General features: G+C 42.8%; 1 protein-coding gene across 3 annotated transcripts in view; it reads right to left on the bottom strand.

The window, feature by feature from the left end:
* elp2 (elongator acetyltransferase complex subunit 2) overlaps window positions 1-21,776 on the bottom strand; it is a 197,779-nt gene that overhangs the window by 120,487 nt on the left and 55,516 nt on the right. For all 3 annotated transcript variants that reach the window (XM_070881084.1, XM_070881085.1, XM_070881086.1), the window contains 4 exons: window positions 15,945-16,009; window positions 15,729-15,795; window positions 15,321-15,464; window positions 12,153-12,248 (listed from right to left, as the gene is read on the bottom strand). In XM_070881084.1, coding sequence (XP_070737185.1) covers window positions 12,153-12,248; window positions 15,321-15,464; window positions 15,729-15,795; window positions 15,945-16,009 — 372 coding nt within the window. The remainder of the gene's footprint in view (window positions 1-12,152; window positions 12,249-15,320; window positions 15,465-15,728; window positions 15,796-15,944; window positions 16,010-21,776) is intronic.

The following is a 21,776-nucleotide window of genomic DNA, read 5'->3' as shown; positions in this document are numbered from 1 at the left end:
GTACGATGCCTACCGTGCCTGCAACACAATCCTCCCGCATGCACTAACCGAGCCTTGCTTCAAAGCCCCACCTCAAGGGCCATGGACTCACTTCCAGATAGACTTCATTGGGCCACTTCCACAGGTACAAGGCAATTTTCAGCATGCCCTAGTGGTGGTGGATCAATTCACTAAATGGATCGAAGCATTCCCTGCCGCTCCAACACCGCAATCACAGCAGCCAAAACACTATTGAATCATGTGTTTTGTAGGTGGGGAGTACTAGTACAAGTGGACAGTAATCAAGGTTCATACTTTACCAGTAAAATTTTTACCCACCTGCAGGAAATGTTGGGGATAAAACACAAATTACATATTGCTCACCACCCCCAGTCGTCCGGAGGGGTCGAAAGGGGGAACAGGACCCGCAAGTTAATGTTAAAAAAAATTGTGCGTGGACCACCCCACTCAATGGGTTAACATGCTGCCAATGTGCTTAATGGCAATGAGGTCCACACCTCATAGAACAACAGGTTTCTCCCCATATCAGGCCATGATGGGGAGGCTCATGAGAACACCAGGCCAGCTCACACTAACAGGGATGAGTCCCCTGACAATGAAAACATGTAGTTCCAAGTGGCTGGAACAAGTGGTAGATATCATCGATCAAATCAATCGATTTGTAGCCACCAAATTGGGGAAGTCAAAAAGACAAATTGACAAGAAAGTACGGCCCTTTGAATATGAGGTGGGAGACTCGGTAATGATTCCAAATTATAGGAAAAAGAAGCTGCCTTTGAGCCCAGGTGGTGAGGACCGCATTAGATTATAGACCGATTGAACCCCGTAGTTTATTTGATTCAGTTACCGGGGAAAAAGGGCATTAAGTGCAAGAAGTGGTTTCACATTAATCAGTTAAAAACTGCCAAAGAGTAAATAATGCACTGATCTAGTTTCCCACAGACCATGTTACGGATCCTCACAATTGCCAGAACGATACTGGTCACGACCGAAGCCGAGGGAAGATGGAGAAGTGGGAGCTGCAACATGATACTCGAATATCATCAATCATCAATCCACTTTTCTCTCTCTCTCGCTCTGTTTAAAACCCATAAACAGCAGAGCTATCAGAACCCTCTCAATGTTTATGATATGTGAGCCCTGAGGAGGTAAACCATATGAGGAATCAATAAGGATATTTCCCCCTCAAGGTGGGGAGTTTGTAAGAATAAAAGTGTTCAGTAATAAAATTAATTCTGTGCATGTATAAATGTTGAAAGTGCAGACTATACGAAAAGACAGTTTTGAAAGATTCAACATGGAAGGTCACAGACCTCCAGCATGGTGTTTGTGTCTTGTTTTAATTGGAAAGCCACTAACTTAATCAAGGGATGGCTGGGCCAGTCCAGCAGACACATGAGTGAGGAGAGCCAATAAGGAACTGCCCTGGAACCAAGGTCTGATCCTGAGGCTTTTGGAGGAACAATGGACTTAAGGGATATAAAAACTCAAGCCACAGTTTGCTCTGTCTCCTTCTCTCCTGAGCACACGGCAAAACGCCCGCTCAAAGACCAGCCAAAACAGCAGGCAATGTGTTCAGCCACCCAGCCAGAGGAAAGTGACATATACCTTTTTATAAATCATTATTGTAACATTGTATCAGTTGTAACTAGGTTAAGATCTGTAGGATAGCCGACGACGGACGATAAATGTGCATGTGTGTGTGTTTTAATAAACTGTTCTGAATTGTTTTAAAAGAATCAGTCTCACTGTTAATTTAATGCCAGATATTGAGAAATCTTACAGGTGCTCAGGACAGAATTTGAGCAGGGCAGACATCTAGAATTACTCCCCAGAGAGAAACCGCACGAAAGATCTACTTTGTTAAATACTGTCTATATTACTTCCAAGGACAATCCTTGGGCAGCAGTCTACTCTGGTGTATCCCAAAGCTTATAGGGGTCGAAATTCGGTACCGCCGTTTTTGAGGTGGTGTCATTACCTGAGTGCTGATTTTAACACCAGGCGTAAGGTACAGGCTCCTAATGCCAAATTCAGTTTTTACGCCCAAAGATGAGAGAGCAGCACTAAAAAGTGGCGTTGCACACTCATCCTCTGACGGGAGCTCAGGAGGCTGCTGAATTTTGCATCGGGAAGCTACCACCATGCTAGCTGAAAAACGGGAAGAAAAAGGAAGAAAAAAAAAATCAAACTTCTATGACCCACATGCACACTTCCCCACTGTTACAACTAATGAAAAAATGAAGAAATAAATAAAGAAAAAAAAATTAGCTTGCTCTCTGGCTGATTTCACCCGAGTTCCGCTGTTTCACCACCATTTTATTCAGGCTGTACGGCCGCCTGCCGGTACAGAAGCCGTACAAAGCAAATATGGTGATAGAGGTGTCAAAGAGGCATTGTACGCTGGATGACGTCACCATGCAGGTGGCATTAGCCAGCTCAGCGTTGCCTCTTGGTGCCTCTGCCAAAGGCTCGACTCAATTTCAGCCAGCGCGTGGACGCCGCTTACCATCGAAGGTAGACCTTTGCTGCCCATTAGCCGCCTCCTGCGCATGGTAATCCGCTTTGGTAGGAAAAACATAAGGACAAAGTATTATTTAAATGGCGATGGATTGGAGAGGGACCTGGGTGTCCTTGTACACCAGTCATTGAAAGCAAACATGCAGGTGCAGCAAGCAGTTAGGAAGGAAAATGGTATGTTGGCCTTCATTGCAAGAGGATTTGAGTACAGGAACAAGGATGTCTTACTACAGTTACACAGGGCCTTGATAAGACCGCACCTGGAGTATTGTGTGCAGTTTTGGTCTCCTTACCTAAGAAAGGATATACTTGCCATAGAGGGAGTGCAGCGAAGGTTTACCAGACTGATTCCTGGGATGGCAGGACTGTTGTATGAGGAGAGATTGGGTTGACTAGGCCTGTATTCACCAGAGTTTAGAAGAATGAGAGGGGATCTCATTGAAACGTATAAAATTCTGACTGGGTTGGATAGACTGGATGCGGGGAAGATGTTTCCCCTGGCTGGGAAGTCGAGAACAAGGTGTCACAGTCTCAGGATACGGGTTAGGAAAATTAGGACTGAGATGAGGAGAAAAGTTTTCACTCAGAGGGTGGTGAACCTGAGGAATTCTCTACCACAGAAGGCTGTGGAGGCCAAGTCACTGAATATATTTAAGAGGAAGATAGACAGATTTCTAGAAACAAAAGGCATCAAGGGGTATGGGGAAAAAACAGGAATCTGGTGTTGAGATAGAGGATCAGCCATGATCATATTGAATGGCGGTGCAGATTCGAAGGGCCAAATGGCCTACTACTGCTCCTATTTTCTATGTTTCTATGTAACGGGTGGCGGTATAAACTGAATTTCGACCTCAATGTTTCAAATTGGTTGACATTTATATCAAAACGAAAGAAAAACTTGCATTTATATAGCACCTTTCATGGCCTCAGGATGTCCCAAAGCGGTTTACAACCAATCAAGTACTATTGAGGTGTAGTCACCATTGTAATATAGAAAATGTGACAGCCAATTTGCACACAGCAAAGTCCGACAAACAACAATTAAATAAATGACAACATCCATTGTTTCAAGTGTTGATTGAGGGATAAATGTAGGCCAGGACACCGGGAGAACTCGCCTGCTCTTCTCTGAATAGTGTTGCAGGATCTTTAACATCCACTCGAGAGGGCAGACAGAGCTTCAGTTTAACATGTCATCTCAAACAGTGCAGCGCTCCCTTAGTTCTGCACTGAAGTACAGGTAGAGCGTCGAAATCCGAAGTTCTAAAAACCATAATTGTCTGGAGACAATTGCGCAGATTGCAAGAGTCGTTGTTTCCAGAAATATTTCCCGAAAACCGGACTTTTAAACCGTACATAACTTTCTCCAAGCAGAAATCCCAAAAATACGCAGGCTGGCACGGCCCGGCCTTGAGGTTGCTGCTCCTCCGGTGACGCTGAGGCTGGCTGCTCCTCTGGTGTTCCCTCCTAGATCGGGTCAGCGCGGAGAGGGAGCGAGGCCCAAGTTTTGCAGCCGGAGCGTGGCGTTGGTGTTCAGGAGCCCGAGCGCCATCATCAGGTAAGTCTAGGGTCGGCGTAACCTTCCGTAGTCCGGAAAATTCTCAGGTCCGGCACTGGGCAGGTCCCAAAGGTGCCGGACCAGAGAGGTCCATGAGGGGTTTCCAGATTCGGGCCGTCAGATTTTTGGCTCCGAAATCTGGAAATACACGAAAGTCGGCCCAAGGGTTTCCGGATTCAAGACGTCAGATTTCTTCTCCGAAATCCAGAAAAACACGAAAACCAGAATGGCCTCGGGTTTCGGGACGTTATAACTGTACCAGCTTTGGTTACATGCTCACATTTTTGCTCTCCCCGCCTCAAAAGAAGGAGATACTTATCAGCTTCTCGAATATTGCAAAAAAAAATTTAAACTCTCAAAGACTGTGGCCCAATCTCCCTTTTAAAATACATAACTATGTCACACAAGCTACAGTGTAGGAAAACTACAGCCAGATACTTATCACAACTGAAAACCTAAAAGTGCAAATGTAAAATTAGAGGTTTGTAAATAAATTTCATGTCTCTGTCTCTAGCGCAAACTGTTCCAGAAGTTGGCCACACACTAGTCAAAATGTATAATTTTTTTCAATTAAAATTGTTAAAAAATCTCAGTTCATGCTTTCTTCACTGCCTGCACTTAATATTATTTAGTTCTATCTAGCTAAAATTACACGGCATAGAAGCTTTCATAATTCAAATTTGAAGTGCTTACTCGCATCCTCATATGCACCTGATTTATAAAACATTCATGATGCTAAAACCAGCAAATAGAAAATATTGCAGGGCTATATAACAGAATACATTAGCCTCCAGCCTCAGCCCAATAGTATAACCACGTACACTTAATATTTACATCTACATGCAGTAGTCAGAAAAAATTCCACTCAGCTAATATTAACAGCACGTGGCTCATTTTGCAGCAGCAGAAACATACTTGACATGAATCACAGTCAATAATATGAAAATTCAAAATCAGACGAAACAGGATGGATACAAGAAGGATTTTTCTTGTTGCAAATTCACTGGCCCGGATATTGTAGGCTAGCCATTCATTACACTTGCACTTGCCCACAGAGTTTGTGGGATTTTGCGATGGAATTTTCAGTTATTAGAGAGGAAAAACAGCACAGTTCCATTTACAGTTGATCTGGGACCTGTGTGAACAGGAAAAGCAAAAAGCGGGTGTGCTGGACGGCCTGGCCGAACCCGTGGCCATCAGTGTCGAGCCGATCTCGGAGTCAGTTGACAATTAAAATAAAATGGAGGCGCCGGCAGTGTGCCCTCCCCTTTCAGGGCAGACACGCCACCCAGGCACACACAGCTTCCCGCAGGGGAAAGCAGTCAGTGGCACCGACTGGCGGTTGCTGCGCTCCCGCGAGGCAATTTGCCAAGGGGGTCGCCGCCGGTCAGTGTGTGGTCGGCACATGCCCGAAGGGACGGGAACAGGGGCAGTGCAGAAACCTGTTCCCGCCACTCCCAACCCGGGGGCAATTTAGGACAGGTCAGCCCCCGGTCAGTAAGGCCGATCCGCTCCATCCCCGCCTCTTAGAGGCGGTAATGGAGCTTATAGAGGGGGCAGACAGATGGGCCTGCCCGTCCTAAATTGAATGGTTAACTCAATGCCAAATCACATACAGAAAGCAAAATAAAGAGAGGGAAAGATGGGATTAATAGAGAGATAAAAGAGACAGAGGGTTTAAAAAGTTAGCTTTTTTTTTAGTCTCTAATAATAATTAAAATCTAATGGAATGAGTCTGCACATCTGTCAGTTAATTTTCAGTGCCAGAGATGTTGTTTGGCAGTAATTAAGATTATCATACCGTTAAAAATTCACTTACACTTGAATGGACAAACCCTAACTTTTTCTGACGTGTTTAGTGGGTATCTATTACGCAAGTACTGCAAATTCACACCCTTCCATATATTTGAATGCCAAGTCTCGCGGCAAAGTAACAGGTGTAGCCAAGCTTCAGGAGAAGCAGGGCAACTCAGACAGTAACTTCCTGATTTCCACGTTTATCTGCACACATGTGGATGCTGGAAGTTGCTGTTTGATTTACTCCTTATTAACGATGAGCGCTAATAGCAAAATCCGAACCAATATTCATAACAATTCATATCTCGACTCAGAGGGAAGGGGGAAACTGGAAGACAAATTATATTTGAAGAACAAATCAGGACCATAATAAATGTAGGCAACTTAAATACCTTAGTCAATCATTCACCGTCCACAAGCAGCAGAATTGTGTCACAACATTGGTGGCAGAGTAATTGTTGATGCATTTAATTTCCATTTAAGGATCAATTAGAGATTGCTGTTTAAGGACTGCTTGAAGATGCTGAATTCATCTGCCTAACAGATTGAGTTTGTAGCAACTCCTTTAAAATTATTCAAATCTGCCTTCATAACAAAAAATTGAAGTCCCCAGAATAAATCTGGTTACTTCTCTAACAATTTCCAATGCATCTTATGAAGACTCTTATGAAGACAATGTCAGAATCTTCTGCTTTCAATCACTAAGGTTTTTGGTTTTTAATCAAGTTAGTTAATTTGCAATTGATTCCTTAAGACATTAAGGTACTCAGGCTCAGCAAATGGCTTGTAGAAGTCCAAATAATTTATATTGATGGGATTACCTTCATTCACTAATTCAGTTACTTCTCAAGTAGATTCATGAAGCGTAAACAATTGCTTTTAAAACTATAAACATTCAAATGATCAATAGTGTCCATAAAATACTCTCAAACACTTAATGTTACAAAAATTGGTGCACAATGTTCCAGTTCATGCCTTCCTCCTTTCCCACATATTTGCAGTTCCCCAGTCCTCATGTATGAGCTCTTTATTTAAGGAGAGCCTAAAAGTATTATGGAGTGACTGCTACCAACAAATCAAAAGCTGATGCCAATGACCAGAAACTGCACAGAAGCATTCTGCACATTAATCTGGAAGCTGAAATCGATGATGCACTGCTTTGTTTCCCCCACAGAGTCCGTGAGACCCGAAGGCCCACTCCATGTTCCTGGCATTTTGTCCGTGAGAACCCGAAGACCCGCTCCATGTTCCCGGCATTTTATTTGTGCGATGCGAAGGCCCGCTCCATGTTCCCATATTTTTTCCATGAAACCCAATGGCCCACGCTGTATTCCTGCCGTTTTTTCCCCAGGCCCGCTCCATATTCCCAGCATTTTGTTCCCCAGGCCTCCTCCATATTCCTGGCATTTTTTCCCTAGGTCCGCTCTGTATTCCCATTATTTTTTCCCCAGGCCTCCTCCATATTATCGGCATCTTTTCCCGAGGTCCGCTCAATATTCCCAACATTTTTTTCCGAGGCCTGCTCTGTGTTTTACCGCAATTTTTCCCAGAACCTGTGAGACGCGAAGACCCGCTCCGCATTCCTGGCATTTTCCTTCAGGCCCGCTCCATGTTCCCGACATTTTTTTCCCCCAGGCCCCGTGAGTCCCAAAGCGAACAACCAAAAAAAACAGACTGCACATGCGCAGGTACTTACAGTTCGTTGGCAGTAGTCGTGTCCTAAACCGTGAAAAAAAGCAGCAACATTATCGATATCGGCTTCCAGATTAATGCGCAATCGTTTCTGCACTGCTTTTGGTCCTCGGCATCAGCTTCTGGCTCGTTGGACGCAGTCACTCCAATTTAAATTTGGAGCCTATATCCTGGAATTTCTGATGAGGTCCACCAAAGCAGAAAATTGGGCAGAGTTCTGCTATGCTGGATCTGCATCCATTTTTCACTGCATTAACTGAAATTCTTTGGAGTTAAGGCTAGAAATTATTGGATAGGAATTGGACAGGACAACGGCACTACCATTCAATGCGGTTTATAAAGTAGAAAATAAGTAGTACAAGAGCTAAATAATTCGTGCACATTTTCCATTTAAATATTTTAAAACTTCTTATAACTTTAACCAAGTTGATTAGCATAATAGAGTTAATCGTTTCTTATTTTGTAATTCATTCTCGTTACTTATTCTCACATTTAAGGTATAATCATTTAATTTGAATCCGTTTATAATTGGGTAGGCGCAAAAGAACAGCAGTCTGCAAAAATAAGGGCTGCTCATTAATTGCCAGTACAGGGAAAATTATGTCCTGAGGTTACTCTTATAAAATGTTATTTTATACCTTAACATTTTCCTGCAAAATCTTAAAATGCTGAAAACTTTCAGCTCAAAAGATAATCTGTAGCTTGGTTAAAAAAAAAATATCTGAATACTGATCATATTTTAATCTGTTTTAATTCATCATTATTGGTCTGTTTTACTGAATGAAGTTGGAGATTTTAATATTTAGAACTTTACAATAAAAATGTGGTGGGAGGGTCAAACTAGCCAGTCTGATTTTAAGCAGGATCTGGTTTAATGCCTTGATAATTTTCCATTTTATGGGTAAGTTTGTTCAAATGCTTCCTTTTGTCCATTCTTGCATAAAATAGCACAAATTAATTGAGGATATGGTGGTGATTTCACCGAGCTCAATCATCAACTCCAAGGAAGTACGTGGATAAAAGGCAGGCCATGAAAGGGCCGTCAACTTTCGCTCAACTTTAATTTCTTCCTTTGTATATATTTATTTTATTAATCATCTGAATGCCGACAAAAGAACCTCTTTTTAATGTTTATTTCAAAATGAATGAGCAATTGGCTTGGCTGACACTGAGCGCACCAGCTCCATTCTGCTACATTCTTATTGGCAATGGTGATCAAAGTAGCATTAATTCAGCAAATCCGTGATCATCAATTATTTAGATTGGGGGGGCGGGGGGCAGGTAGAGCTATTATCATTTACTTTCAAATGTTTTGATGAGAGTAACGGCGAAGCGATGCAGAAACATAGAAAATAGGTGCAGGAGTAGGCCATTCGGCCCTTCGAGCCTGCACCGCCATTCAATGAGTTCATGGCTGAACATGCAACTTCAGTACCCCATTCCTGCTTTATCATCATACCCCTTGATCCCCCTAGTAGTAAGGACTTCATCTAAATCCTTTTTGAATATATTTAGTGAATTGGCCTCAACAACTTTCTGTGGGAGAGAATTCCACAGGTTCACCACTCTCTGGGAGAAGAAGTTTCACCTCATCTCGGTCCTAAATGGCTTACCCCTTATCCTTAGGCTGTGACCCCTGGTTCTGGACTTCCCCAACATTGGGAACATTCTTCCTGCATCTAACCTGTCTAAACCCGTCAGAATTTTAAACGTTTCTATGAGATCCCCTCTCATTCTTCTGAACTCCAGTGAATACAAGCCCAGTTGATCCAGTCTTTCTTGATATGTCAGTCCCGCCATACCGGGAATCAGTCTGGTGAACCTTCGCTGCACTCCCTCAATAGCAAGAATGTCCTTCCTCAAGTTAGGAGACCAAAACTGTACACAATACTCCAGGTGTGGCCTCACCAAGGCCCTGTACAACTGTAGTAACACATCCCTGCCCCTGTACTCAAATCCCCTCGCTATGAAGGCCAACATGCCATTTGCTTTCTTAACCGCCTGCTGTACCTGCATGCCAACCTTCAATGACTGATGTACCATGACACCCAGGTCTCGTTGCACCTCCCCTTTTCCTAATCTGTCACCATTCAGATAATAGTCTGTCTCTCTATTTTTACCACCAAAGTGGATAACTTCACATTTATCCACATTATACTTCATCTGCCATGCATTTGCCCACTCACCTAACCTACCCAAGTCACTCTGCAGCCTCCTCGCAGCTCACACTGCCACCCAACTTAGTGTCATCCGCAAATTTGGAGATATTACATTTAATCCCCTCGTCTAAATCATTAATGTACAATGTAAACAGCTGGGGCCCCAGCACAAAACCTTGCGGTACCCCACTAGTCACTGCCTGCCATTCTGAAAAGTACCCATTTACTCCTACTCTTTGCTTCCTGTCTGCCAACCAGTTCTCAATCCACGTCAGCACACTACCCCCAATCCCATGTGCTTTAACTTTGCACATTAATCTCTTGTGTGGGACCTTGTCGAAAGCCTTCTGAAAGTCCAAATATACCACATCAACTGGTTCTCCCTTGTCCACTCTACTGGAAACATCCTCAAAAAATTCCAGAAGATTTGTCAAGCATGATTTTCCTTTCACAAATCCATGCTGACTTGGACCTATCATGTCACCTCTTTTCAAATGCACTGCTATGACATCCTTAATAATTGATTTCATCATTTTACCCACTACCGATGTCGGGCTGACCGGTCTATAAATCCGTTTTCTCTCTCCCTCCTTTTTTAAAAAGTGGGGTTACATTGGCTACCCTCCACTCCATAGGAACTGATCCAGAGTCTATGGAATGTTGGAAAATGACTGTCAATGCATCCACTATTTCCAAGGCCACCTCCTTAAGTACTCTGGGATGCAGACCATCAGACCCTGGGCATTTATCAGCCTTCAATCCCATCAATTTCCCCAACACAATTTCCCGACCAATAAGGATTTCCCACAGTTCCTCCTTCTTACTAGACCCTCCGACCCCTTTTATATCTGGAAGGTTGTTTGTGTCCTCCTTAGTGAATACTGAACCAAAGTACTTGTTCAATTGGTCTGCCTTTTCTTTGTTCCCCGTTATAACTTCCCCTGATTCTGACTGCAGGGGACCTACCTTTGTCTTTACTAACCTTTTTCTCTTTACATATCTATAGAAGCTTTTGCAGTCCGTCTTAATGTTCCTTGCAAGCTTCCTCTCTTATTCTATTTTCCCTGCCCTAATCAAACCCTTTGTCCTCCTCTGCTGAGTTCTAAATTTCTCCCAGTCCCCGGGTTCGCTGTTATTTCTAGCCAATTTGTATGCCACTTCCTTGGCTTTAATACTATCCCTGATTTCCCTTGATAGCCACGGTTGAGCCACCTTCCCTTTTTTATTTTTACACCAGACAGGGATGTACAATTGTTGTAGTTCATCCATGCGGTCTCTAAATGTCTGCCATTGTCCATCCACAGTCAACCCTTTAAGTATCATTCGCCAATCTATCCTAGCCAATTCATACCTCATACCTTCAAAGTTAGCCTTCTTTAAGTTCTGGACCATGGTCTCTGAATTAACTGTTTCATTCTCCATCCGAATGTAGAATTCCACCATATTATGGTCACTCTTCCCCAAGGAGCCTCACACAACGAGATTGCTAATTAATCCTCTCTCATTACACAACACCTAGTCTAAGATGGCCTCCCCCCTAGTTGATTCCTCGACATGTTGGTCCAGAAAACCATCCCTTATGCACTCCAGGAAATCCTCCTGCACCGTATTGCTTCCAGTTTGGTTAGCCCAATCTATATGCATATTAAAGTCACCCATGATAACTGCTGCACCTTTATTGCATGCACCCATAATTTCCTGTTTGATGCCCTCCCCAACATCACTATTACTGTTTGGAGGTCTGTACACAACTCCCACTAACGTTTTTTGCCCTTTGGTGTTCTGCAGCTCTACCCATATAGATTCCACATCATCCAAGCTAATGTCCTTCCTAACTATTGCATTAATCTCCCCTTTAACCAGCAATGCTACCCCATCTCCTTTTCCTTTTATTCTATCCTTCCTGAATGTTGAATACCCTTGGATGTTGAGTTCCCAGCCCTGATCATCCTGGAGCCACGTCTCTGTAATCCCAATCACATCATATCTGTTAACATCTATTTGCACAGTTAATTCATCCTTCTTATTACGGATACTCCTTGCATTAAGACACAAAGCCTTCAGGCTTGTTTTTTTAACACCCTTTGCCCTTTTAGAATTATGGTGTAGTGTGGCCCTTTTTGTTTCTTGCCTTTGTTTACTCGGCCTTCCACTATTGCTTTTTACCTTTCTACCATCTGTTTCTGACTCCATATTACTTCGCCCTGTCTCGCTGCATAGGTTCCAGGAAATTATGGCGTGGCCCTTGTAATGGCGTACATTTTAGACATGCCTTTACTATGGAGTAAGTTTTCAGGAAAATACCACACTTAACATGCTAATTGGCTGAAGTCTACATTAAAATAACAAAGGAATTTGATAATTTATTTGGATATTGCACACAACTTTGAGGCTTGATTTCTGTCAATCACTTCATGAAATCTTACCTTTTTGAAAGGGGTGCTGCCAATGTAGTCCATAAACCCAGTTCTCATGACCAGCCAACACTGTTTCCAGCATTACTGCATATGACTCCACTCCCTCTAAGAATTAAGAAAAAGTTACTGTAAAATCAAGCAATGTTAATTAATTGAAGGGAACAACGATATATTCATCTCACTAGCTATTAGTTTTCACACTTGAACCTGCTTTAAAGAAGAATTAGAACACATACAATTTACTTTTAAAGGTCAAAAAAATAAGGAGTTGTTAGATATCTATTTAATTTTTTTTTAATTGTATCTTTGAGAAATTTTTCCATTCGTACACATTCTCCTGTTGCATGCACAGTCCGCTATTGCCTTGAGGCATCTGCAAATAGTTTTTTTTTTTAAAAAGGTACTTGTTCATACACAAACATGTATATGATTGCAATAATGTGTTTACAAAGAATTGAATTATGCTGGACTCATGAGCCACACTGGTCTGGCCTACTCCCTTTGAACTCCCTGAAATTCTATTGGACTTTTGGACCAGAGAAGTATACACGTTTAGTGACATGGGAAGATTATTTTGCAGTACAATGCACCCCTCCACCCTGCCCTTTGTTTAGACAGTTGGGTAAATGGTACATTATCACCACAATAGGAAAAAATATACTTTAAAATACATCCAAAGGAATAATACAGAATCAGTTGCAGTAAATAAACACAGTAGGTAGCTGCTGTAAAATACAAAATTAAACATGCAATAAACTTGTAATTATCCTCAATAATGTTAAACTTCTGACAATTTTAAGTTTTTTTGTGAATTTTGTATTAATCATGGGAAGTGGAACTTTCAATTTTAGGCACAAGGTGTCAGCATCAAGCATTCCTAGGTCAGATACAGCAGATAGATACAAAATAAAAATTCCTTTTAATTGTCGCAACAATGTGCCTTAGCCCCAGAAGAGCACCCCCTCCCACCGCCCCCATTGCACTAATGTGTCATTCCCATTTTTCACACCAGCCATACATTGACCAATTTAAGCAAAACTTAGGAGCCAATTTAGGAGCATTGTTTATTTTCATGTGGGTCTAATGCACTTGAAGAACGAGGTTCAGTCCAAGTATAATTTACAATCAGTCTGAATTGTATTTTGTAGTGTAATACGGAAACAGCCAAGTATGTTACTGAAAGAAAACCAAATAATCATCAGATCAAAATCAGTGTAACACCTAGGGCTCAAATGAAGGAATTATTATAAATTTAATCCACACCGGGTAACAAATCTTTAAAAAAAAAATTACTGTCATCTAGACTGACAGTACTGACAACCAACCCGTGAAATAAAGCCTCAAGACTGTTACAGCTCCAATTACTAATTCTTTTTCTTTTTTGGTTTAAAAAGAAAAAGTAACAACTGCTGAAAATCTTCATTTGAAACAAAATTAAAAGTACTTAGGGCCCAAGTTTCCACAGGATAGGAAATGGGCGCCCCCCCGAGCTGGGCGCCCGTTTTTCGCGCCTAAAACGGCGCCAGAAAAAAAACGCGCTATTCTCGAGCGCTTTGCAGCTCCTTGTCTGGTTGGCGCGGCGCCCAGGGGGGCGGAGCCTACACTCGCGCCGATTTTGTAAGTGGGAGGGGGCGGGTACTATTTAAATTAGTTTTTTTCCTGCCGGCAACGCTTCACGTGCGCGTTGGAGCGTTCGCGCATGCTCAGTGTGAAAAAAACATTGGCACTCGGCCATTTTTGTCGTTCTTTGTAGCTGTTTAATTTTTGAACATTTTTTTAATAAAAGCACATTGCCATCAGCACATCAGCACTTGCAGCCTTCTCACTGTCTCCTTCCCCTCCCCACCCTCCACGGCAACAAACCGCTGTCTCCTTCCCCTCCCTCCCCTCCGCGGCAACAAACCGCTGTCTCCTTCCCCTCCCTCCCCTCCGCGGCGGCAAACCGCTGTCTCCTTCCCCTCCCCTCTGCGGCAACAAACCACTGTTTCCTTCCCCTCCCTCCCCTCCGCGGCGGCAAACCGCTGTCTCCTTCCCCTCCCTCCCCTCCGCGGCAACAAACCGCTGTCTCCATCCCCTCCCTCCCCTCCGCGGCGGCAAACCGCTGTCTCCTTCCCCTCCGCGGCAGCAAACCGCTGTCTCCTTCCCCTCCCTCCCCTCCGCGGCGGCAAACCGCTGTCTCCCTCCCCTCCGCGGCAGCAAACCGCTGTCTCCTTCCCCTCCCTCCCATCCGCGGGAAAGAACGGGCGCCTCCTCTCCCCTCTCCCCTCTCCCCCCCCCCCCCGCGGGCAGAACGGGCGCCTCCCACCCCCCCCCCCCCCGCGGGAAAGAACGGGCGCCTCCTCTCCTCTCCCCTCCCCCGTGGGCAGAACGGGCGCCGCCTCCCCCCACCACCAGCGGGAAGAACGGGCGCCTCAGGCTGACTGCAGCATTCTCCGTGCCTGAAGCACTTTCACACAGGTAGGAAGATGGTTTATTTAATCTTTTCTTTGCTTATAAATATTTATTCAGGTTGGATTTATTTGTATAATATTTGTAGATGTATAAATAAGGATTTATTGTAGAATTTAATGAGTTCCCTTCCACCCCCCCTCGTTCTGGACGCCTAATTTGTAACCTGCGCCTGATTTTTTAATGTGTAGAACAGGTTTTTTCAGTTCTACAAAAATCTTCACTTGCTCCATTCTAAGTTAGTTTGGAGTACGTTTTCACTGTGGCAACTTTCAAATCAGGTGTCAGTGGCCGGACACGCCCCCTTTTGAAGAAAAAATTCTGTTCCAAAGTAGAACTGTTCTACCTGACTAGAACTGCAGAAAATAAAATGTGGAGAATTGCGATTTCTAAGATAGTCCGTTCTCCACCAGTTGCTCCTAAAAATCAGGCGCAAATCATGTGGAAACTTGGGCCCTTAATCTCAGGACAAAAAAATGTCCATCTACCTCTAACTTTTGCCACTTCATTCCCATTAGGTTTTGGAGACATTGGGAAGGCGGCCATGAGATACAGAATTTTATTTTTGTAAAAAATTAAAATTAAAATATATTGAAGCAGCATAGCTTCTTTTAAGTACAGGTAAGGTTATGAAACTTCAGAACTTATTACATGCAGTATTCTACCTACCTAACCTTTTTTGGAAAAATAAACATTATTTTGAAATATGCACCAACTATTAATACTTACTATCACTCTGAACATGAAATATGTCTTCCTTCAATTTAATAATGCCTTCATCACAATCCTTAGAAGTAGATTCTGTCCTGGTAAATATTTTCCATATGCGTATCAAGCAGTCTTGTGAACAGCTTGCTAATAAAAGGTTTCCATCTATTAAGAGTACAAAACAAAAATAGTGCATTTGAAAAAACTCTAAAGAAAATAAAGAGATGTTAATCCAAAAGTACATGAATTCAAGCATTTTAAATAAAACAACTCAAAAGACGTTTTTAGCTCAAAAATAAATCACATTAATGGACAATTTGAAATAAGCAAATTAAGAGCAGACTGCGTACAGTTAGTTTGAATCATAACTTGTGCAAATGGCAACTTTAAGACATATTACTATGTTGGTCAACCACTAAAATTGCTTACCAGATGCAGCCCATTCAACTCCTCGAATCCAATCTTCATGGCCCATAAGTGACTGAATTTTCTGAAACTGCAACAAACTTAGTTTTCACTATACCATTAATCAATTATCCCAACATATTCAAATGTACAATACATGATCAGTACAAAGCAATGACATTTACTATTAAGTGAACTCCATCCATAAACACACAAATTTGTTAAGTTACATCAACTTACTTGTTTATCTTCTCGGACAAATAAATAAATTTTGCTATCATCTCCACCACAAGCCAGAATCACAGCTAGAATCAGACAATTTAACAGTGAAATGAACAGAATTACACAGTGTATGACAAAATGCAGTATAATCTTTTTATGGCTTTAATGTTATATTACAAAAGAAAGCCATTTAGCATAATTCATTTTAACAAAGTTTTAACTGACCTCTTCATCTGTTAGTTATAGTACTACTTTAAGTAGAAAGCCAATGCCATCTATGTTTTTACATATACAAACACAAATTCTCCTTCTTTAGGAGTGGAGAGAGGAATTACATATTTAAAAAAATTTATATGCCTACTTAAAATATGTCCATTACAAAATGACAAGTCAAATCAAGCTGACTGCTATTCAGTAAGGGCTTGATGTCCTCCTATTCTTGGATAGCAATGTGGCTACCAGGCCACAAGTAACTAAAACCAACAGACAAGAGGAATGTAATTAGAAATAAAGTAAATGAGTTGACGGCACAAATCATTACAAATGGGTATGATTTGGTGGCCATTACAGAGACATGGTTGCAAGGTGGCCAGGACTGGGAATTAAACATACAGGGGTATCTGACGATTCCGAAAGATAGGCAGGAAGGGAGGTGGGGTAGCTCTGTTAATAAGGGATTATATCAGGGCAGTTGTGAGGGATGATATTGGCTCCAATGAACAAAATGTTGAATCATTGTGGGTGGAGATTAGAGATAGTAAGGGGAAAAAGTCACTGGTCGGCGTAGTTTATAGGCCACCAAATAATAACTTCATGTTGGGGCGGGCAATAATCAAGGGAATAATGGAGGCATGTGAAAAAGGAACGGCAGTAGTTATGGGGGATTTTAACCGACATATCGATTGGTCAAATCAAATCGCAGGGGGTAGCCTGGAGGAGGAATTCATAGAATACATACGGGATTGTTTCTTAGAACAGTATGTAACAGAGCCTACAAGGGAGCAAGCCATTTTGGATCTGGTCCTGTGCAATGAGACAGGAAAAATAAACGATCTCCTCGTAAAAGATCCTCTCGGAATGAGTGATCACAATATGGTTGACTTTGTAATACAGATTGGGGATGAGGAAGTTGTGTCAGAAACGAGCGTACTATGCTTAAACAAAGGGGACTACAGTGGGATGAGGGCAGAGTTGGCTAAAGTAGACTGGAAACAAGGTCTAAATGGTGGCGCAATTGAGGAATAGTGGAGGACTTTTAAGAAGCTCTTTCAAAATGCGCAACAAAAATATATTCCAGTGAAAAAGAAGGGCGGCAAGAGAAGAGATAACCAGCCTTGGACAACCAAGGAAATAAAGGAAAGTATCAAATCAAAGACCAATGCGTATAAGGTGGCCAAGGTTAGTGGGAAACTAGAGGATTGGGAAGATTTTAAGCAACAGCAAAGAATGACTAAAAAAGCAATAAAGAAAGGGAAGATAGATTACGAAGGTAAACTTGCGCAAAACATAAAAACAGATAGTAAAAGCTTTTACAGATATATAAAACGGAAAAGAGTGACTAAAGTAAATGTTGGTCCCTTAGAAGATGAAAAGGGGGATTTAATAATGGGAAATGTGGAAATGGCTGAGACCTTAAACAATTATTTTGCTTCCGTCTTCACAGTGGAAGACACAAAAACCATGCCAAAAATTGCTGGTCATAGGAATGTGGGAAGGGAGGTCCTTGAGATGATCACTATCACTAGGGAGGTAGTGCTGGACAGACTAATGGGATTGAAGGTAGACAAGTCCCCTGGTCCTGATGAAATGCATCCCAGGGTATTAAAAGAGATGACGGAAGTTATAGCAGATGCTTTCGTTATAATCTACCAAAATTCTCTGGACTCTGGGGAGGTACCAGCGGATTGGAGAGCAGCTAATGTAACGCCTCTGTTTAAAAAAGGGGTCAGGCAAAAGGCAGGTAACTATAGGCCGGTTAGTTTAACATCTGTAGTGGGGAAAATGCTTGAAACTATCATTAAGGAAGAAATAGCGGGACATCTGGATAGGAATAGTGCAATCAAGCAGACGCAGCATGGATTCATGAAAGGGAAATCATGTTTAACTAACTTACTGGAATTCTTTGAGGATATAATGAGCATGGTGGATAGAGGTGTACCGATGGATGTGGTGTATTTAGATTTCCAAAAGGCATTCGATAAGGTGCCACACAAAAGGTTACTGCAGAAGATAAAGGTACGCGGAGTCAGAGGAAATGTATTTGCATGGATAGAGAATTGGCTGGCGAACAGAAAGCAGAGAGTCGGGATAAATGGGTCCTTTTCCGGTTGGAAATCAGTGGTTAGTGGTGTGCCACAGGGATCGGTGCTGGGACCACAACTGTTTACAATATACATAGATGACCTGGAAGAGGGGACAGAGTGTAATGCAACAATATTTGCAGATGACACTAAGATTAGTGGGAAAGCGGGTTGTGTAGAGGACTCAGAGAGGCTCAGAGAGATTTGGATAGGTTAAGCGAATGGGCTAAGGTTTGGCAGATGGAATACAATGTCGGAAAGTGTGAGGTCATCCACCTTGGGAAAAAAAAACAGTAAAAGGGAATATTATTTGAATGGGGAGAAATTACAACATGCTGTGGTGCAGAGGGACCTGGGGGTCCTTGTGCATGAATCCCAAAAGGTTAGTTTGCAGGTGCAGCAGGTAATCAGGAAGGCAAATGGAATGTTAGCCTTCATTGCGAAAGGGATGGAGTACAAAAGCAGGGAGTTGTTGCTGCAACTGTATAAGGTATTGGTAAGGCCGCACCTGGAGTACTGCGTGCAGTTTTGGTCACCTTACTTAAGGAAGGATATACTAGCTTTGGAAGGGGTACAGAGACGATTCACTAGGCTGATTCGAGAAATGAGGGGGTTACCTTATGATGATAGATTGAGTAGACTGGGTCTTTACTCCTTGGAGTTCAGAAGGATGAGGGGTGATCTTATAGAAACATTTAAAATCATGAAAGGGATAGACAAGATAGAGGCAGAGAGGTTGTTTCCATTGGTGGGGGAGACTAGAACTAGGGGGAGCCAATTTAAAACCGAGTTGAGAAAGAATTTCTTCTCCCAGAGGGTTGTGAATCTGTGGAATTCTCTGCCCAGGGAAGCAGTTGAGGCTAGCTCATTGAATGTATTCAAGTCAAAGATAGATAGATTTTTAAGCAATAAGGGAATTAAGGGTTATGGGGAGAGGGCAGGTAAGTGGAGCTGAGTCCACGACCAGATCAGCCATGATCTTATTGAATGGCGGAGCAGGCTCGAGGGGCTAGATGGCCTACTCCTGTTCCTAATTCCTATGTTCCTATGTAATACCCCAAACTGTACTTATGATCGCAAGTCTTCCAACTACCCTTACTTCCCATCTACATTACTCTTCCTGTGCAATATTTGAGTAATACTTTTATGTCAACATTGCTATGTAAACATTTACAATGGAAATTCCCACGTTAACAATGGCGCCACTTGTCTGTCATGCTGTAAACAAGTCTCATGTACTTAGGTGGCGCAGTGCGTTAGTCGCTCAGGCCCACTCAACATGTTGTTTTATTTCCTTTATGCAAGAATTTCTCCATTTACCCAGCCTACAATTGATGAAGATAAAAATTGTTCTAAATTTTTATTTTTTCCCTGTATTTTTCCTGGCCTCTCCCAAAACTCGCAGGAGTATTGCTCCCATATCAATTGGCTGCTCCACTACTGTCCAACTGAGAACTGTTGTCTCCGACATATCTCGCCTCATTCTCACTCACATCCTTCCCCACTTCATCATGACAACCCATCGTTGGGCCAAGGTCTGCTGCTCGATATTTCCCACTCGGCTCTGCCTATTCTCTTGCCCATCACTCTTGGGCCTCCCGTCATCGTCACCAGTAAACTGTCACTTCATTTCTCAAACTGCAAAGATGACTTATAATATATCATAAGCATTCATACACTTTTGGAACTGAAGTGTCATTGTATGTGAAGAAGACAAATGAGGCCTAGTGGCAATGCAGAATCACAAGAGACGACAGGGAAGGTGATTACATAAGAACATAAGAACATAAGAATTAGGAACAGGAGTAGGCCATCTAACCTCTCGAGCCTGCTCCGCCATTCAACAAGATCATGGCTGATCTGGCCGTGGACTCAGCTCCACTTACCCGTCCTCTCCCCGTAACCCTTAATTCCCTTATTGGTTAAAAATCTATCTATCTGTGATTTGAATACATTCAATGAGCTAGCCTCAACTGCTTCCTTGGGCAGAGAATTCCACAGATTCACAACCCTCTGGGAGAAGAAATTCCTTCTCAACTCGGTTTTAAATTGGCTCCCCAGTATTTTGAGGCTGTGCCCCCTAGTTCTAGTCTCCCCGACCAGTGGAAACAACCTCTCTGCCTCTATCTTGTCTATCCCTTTCATTATTTTAAATATTTCTATAAGATCACCCCTCATCCTTCTGAACTCCAACGAGTAACGACCCAGTCTACTCAATCTATCATCATAAGGTAACCCCCTCATCTCCGGAATCAGCCGAGTGAATCGTCTCTGTACCCCCTCCAAAGCTAGTATATCCTTCCTTAAGTAAGGTGACCAAAACTGCACGCAGTACTCCAGGTGCGGCCTCACCAATACCCTATATAGTTGCAGCAGGACCTCCCTGCTTTTGTACTCCATCCCTCTCGCAATGAAGGCCAACATTCCATTCGCCTTCCTGATTACCTGCTGCACCTGCAAACTAACTTTTTGGGCAGCACACATCACTCTACAGAGTCTGGCCCAATTCTGCATGGTCAAGGTAGAGCCACAGGTAATTGACCAAAAAAGATTTTATTCGCTGCAGTCTGAGGAACAGTAACAATACGCACAACAGCAGCTCTTCAATTTTTAAAACCGCATTTTACTCTCTCTCTCTGTCCCCGTGCACTTTTTTCCCCAAAAATTGTACCCTTTTTTTCCCCTCCAGCTTTGCCTTTAGTTTTTAAAATGAGCAATTTTCTTTTTTCTCACCTCTCAAATTTTTAAATACCCAGAGGCCGAAATTCACTTCCGCAACAAAGCTAGCGCACCTCCCAACTTTTTGGGGCCATCACCGCCGAAATGTTTTCGGCAGTGCCAAAATCAATGTTCAGCAAAAAACTTTTTTTTAATGGGTTCTTGCGCTAACGAGCAGCATTGTGGGTGTATTAATTGAAGCGGGATCACCATGGAACAATTCAGCATGTTGGTAATGTGAATCTAATGAGCCAGCTGCTCCCTGGTCTTCTTACAGGGCAGGATTTGCAGCTAGGGCGTGAGGAGGGAAGCAGTTTACGTTCAGGATGGCTGGTGTTAGAGGAGCAAGGAGAGCAAGCCGCTTTATCAATGCCGAGCTGGAGACCCTTAAGCAGGGTGTAGAAGGCCAGACGAGACTGCTGTATCCCGACGTGGGGAGATCAACTCGGGAGGTCTTGAGTAATGCATGGAGGGAGATAGCAGGGGAGGTCTAGGGCACCTCCATTCATGAGAGGACTCCCATGCTGTGCAGGAAACAATTCGACAATATCATCGGTCTTATGAAAGTGAGTACCTCTTCCACCAACTGCTGACCTTGCATCTGCGAACCTTTCCTTCAACATTCTCTTGTCTCCCATCCTCACTGTTTAGTCACTCAAGCAACATTTCATTGTTCACGCCTCTATACATATATTTGTTTGTTCTCGCAATGGAGGCTCCCTTTCATCTCACACTTACAGCTGCATGTCAGGGACAAACACTGGTGCACTCATTTCTGATGCGTCATCACAGTAGTACTCACCAACCATTCTTTCTTTTGCAGCCAAACTGG

This window comes from Pristiophorus japonicus, chromosome 5, assembly GCF_044704955.1.
Source record: "Pristiophorus japonicus isolate sPriJap1 chromosome 5, sPriJap1.hap1, whole genome shotgun sequence".
In the NCBI taxonomy this organism is placed as follows: Eukaryota; Metazoa; Chordata; class Chondrichthyes; family Pristiophoridae; genus Pristiophorus; species Pristiophorus japonicus.
This window is presented reverse-complemented; position numbering and strand designations above follow the sequence as displayed.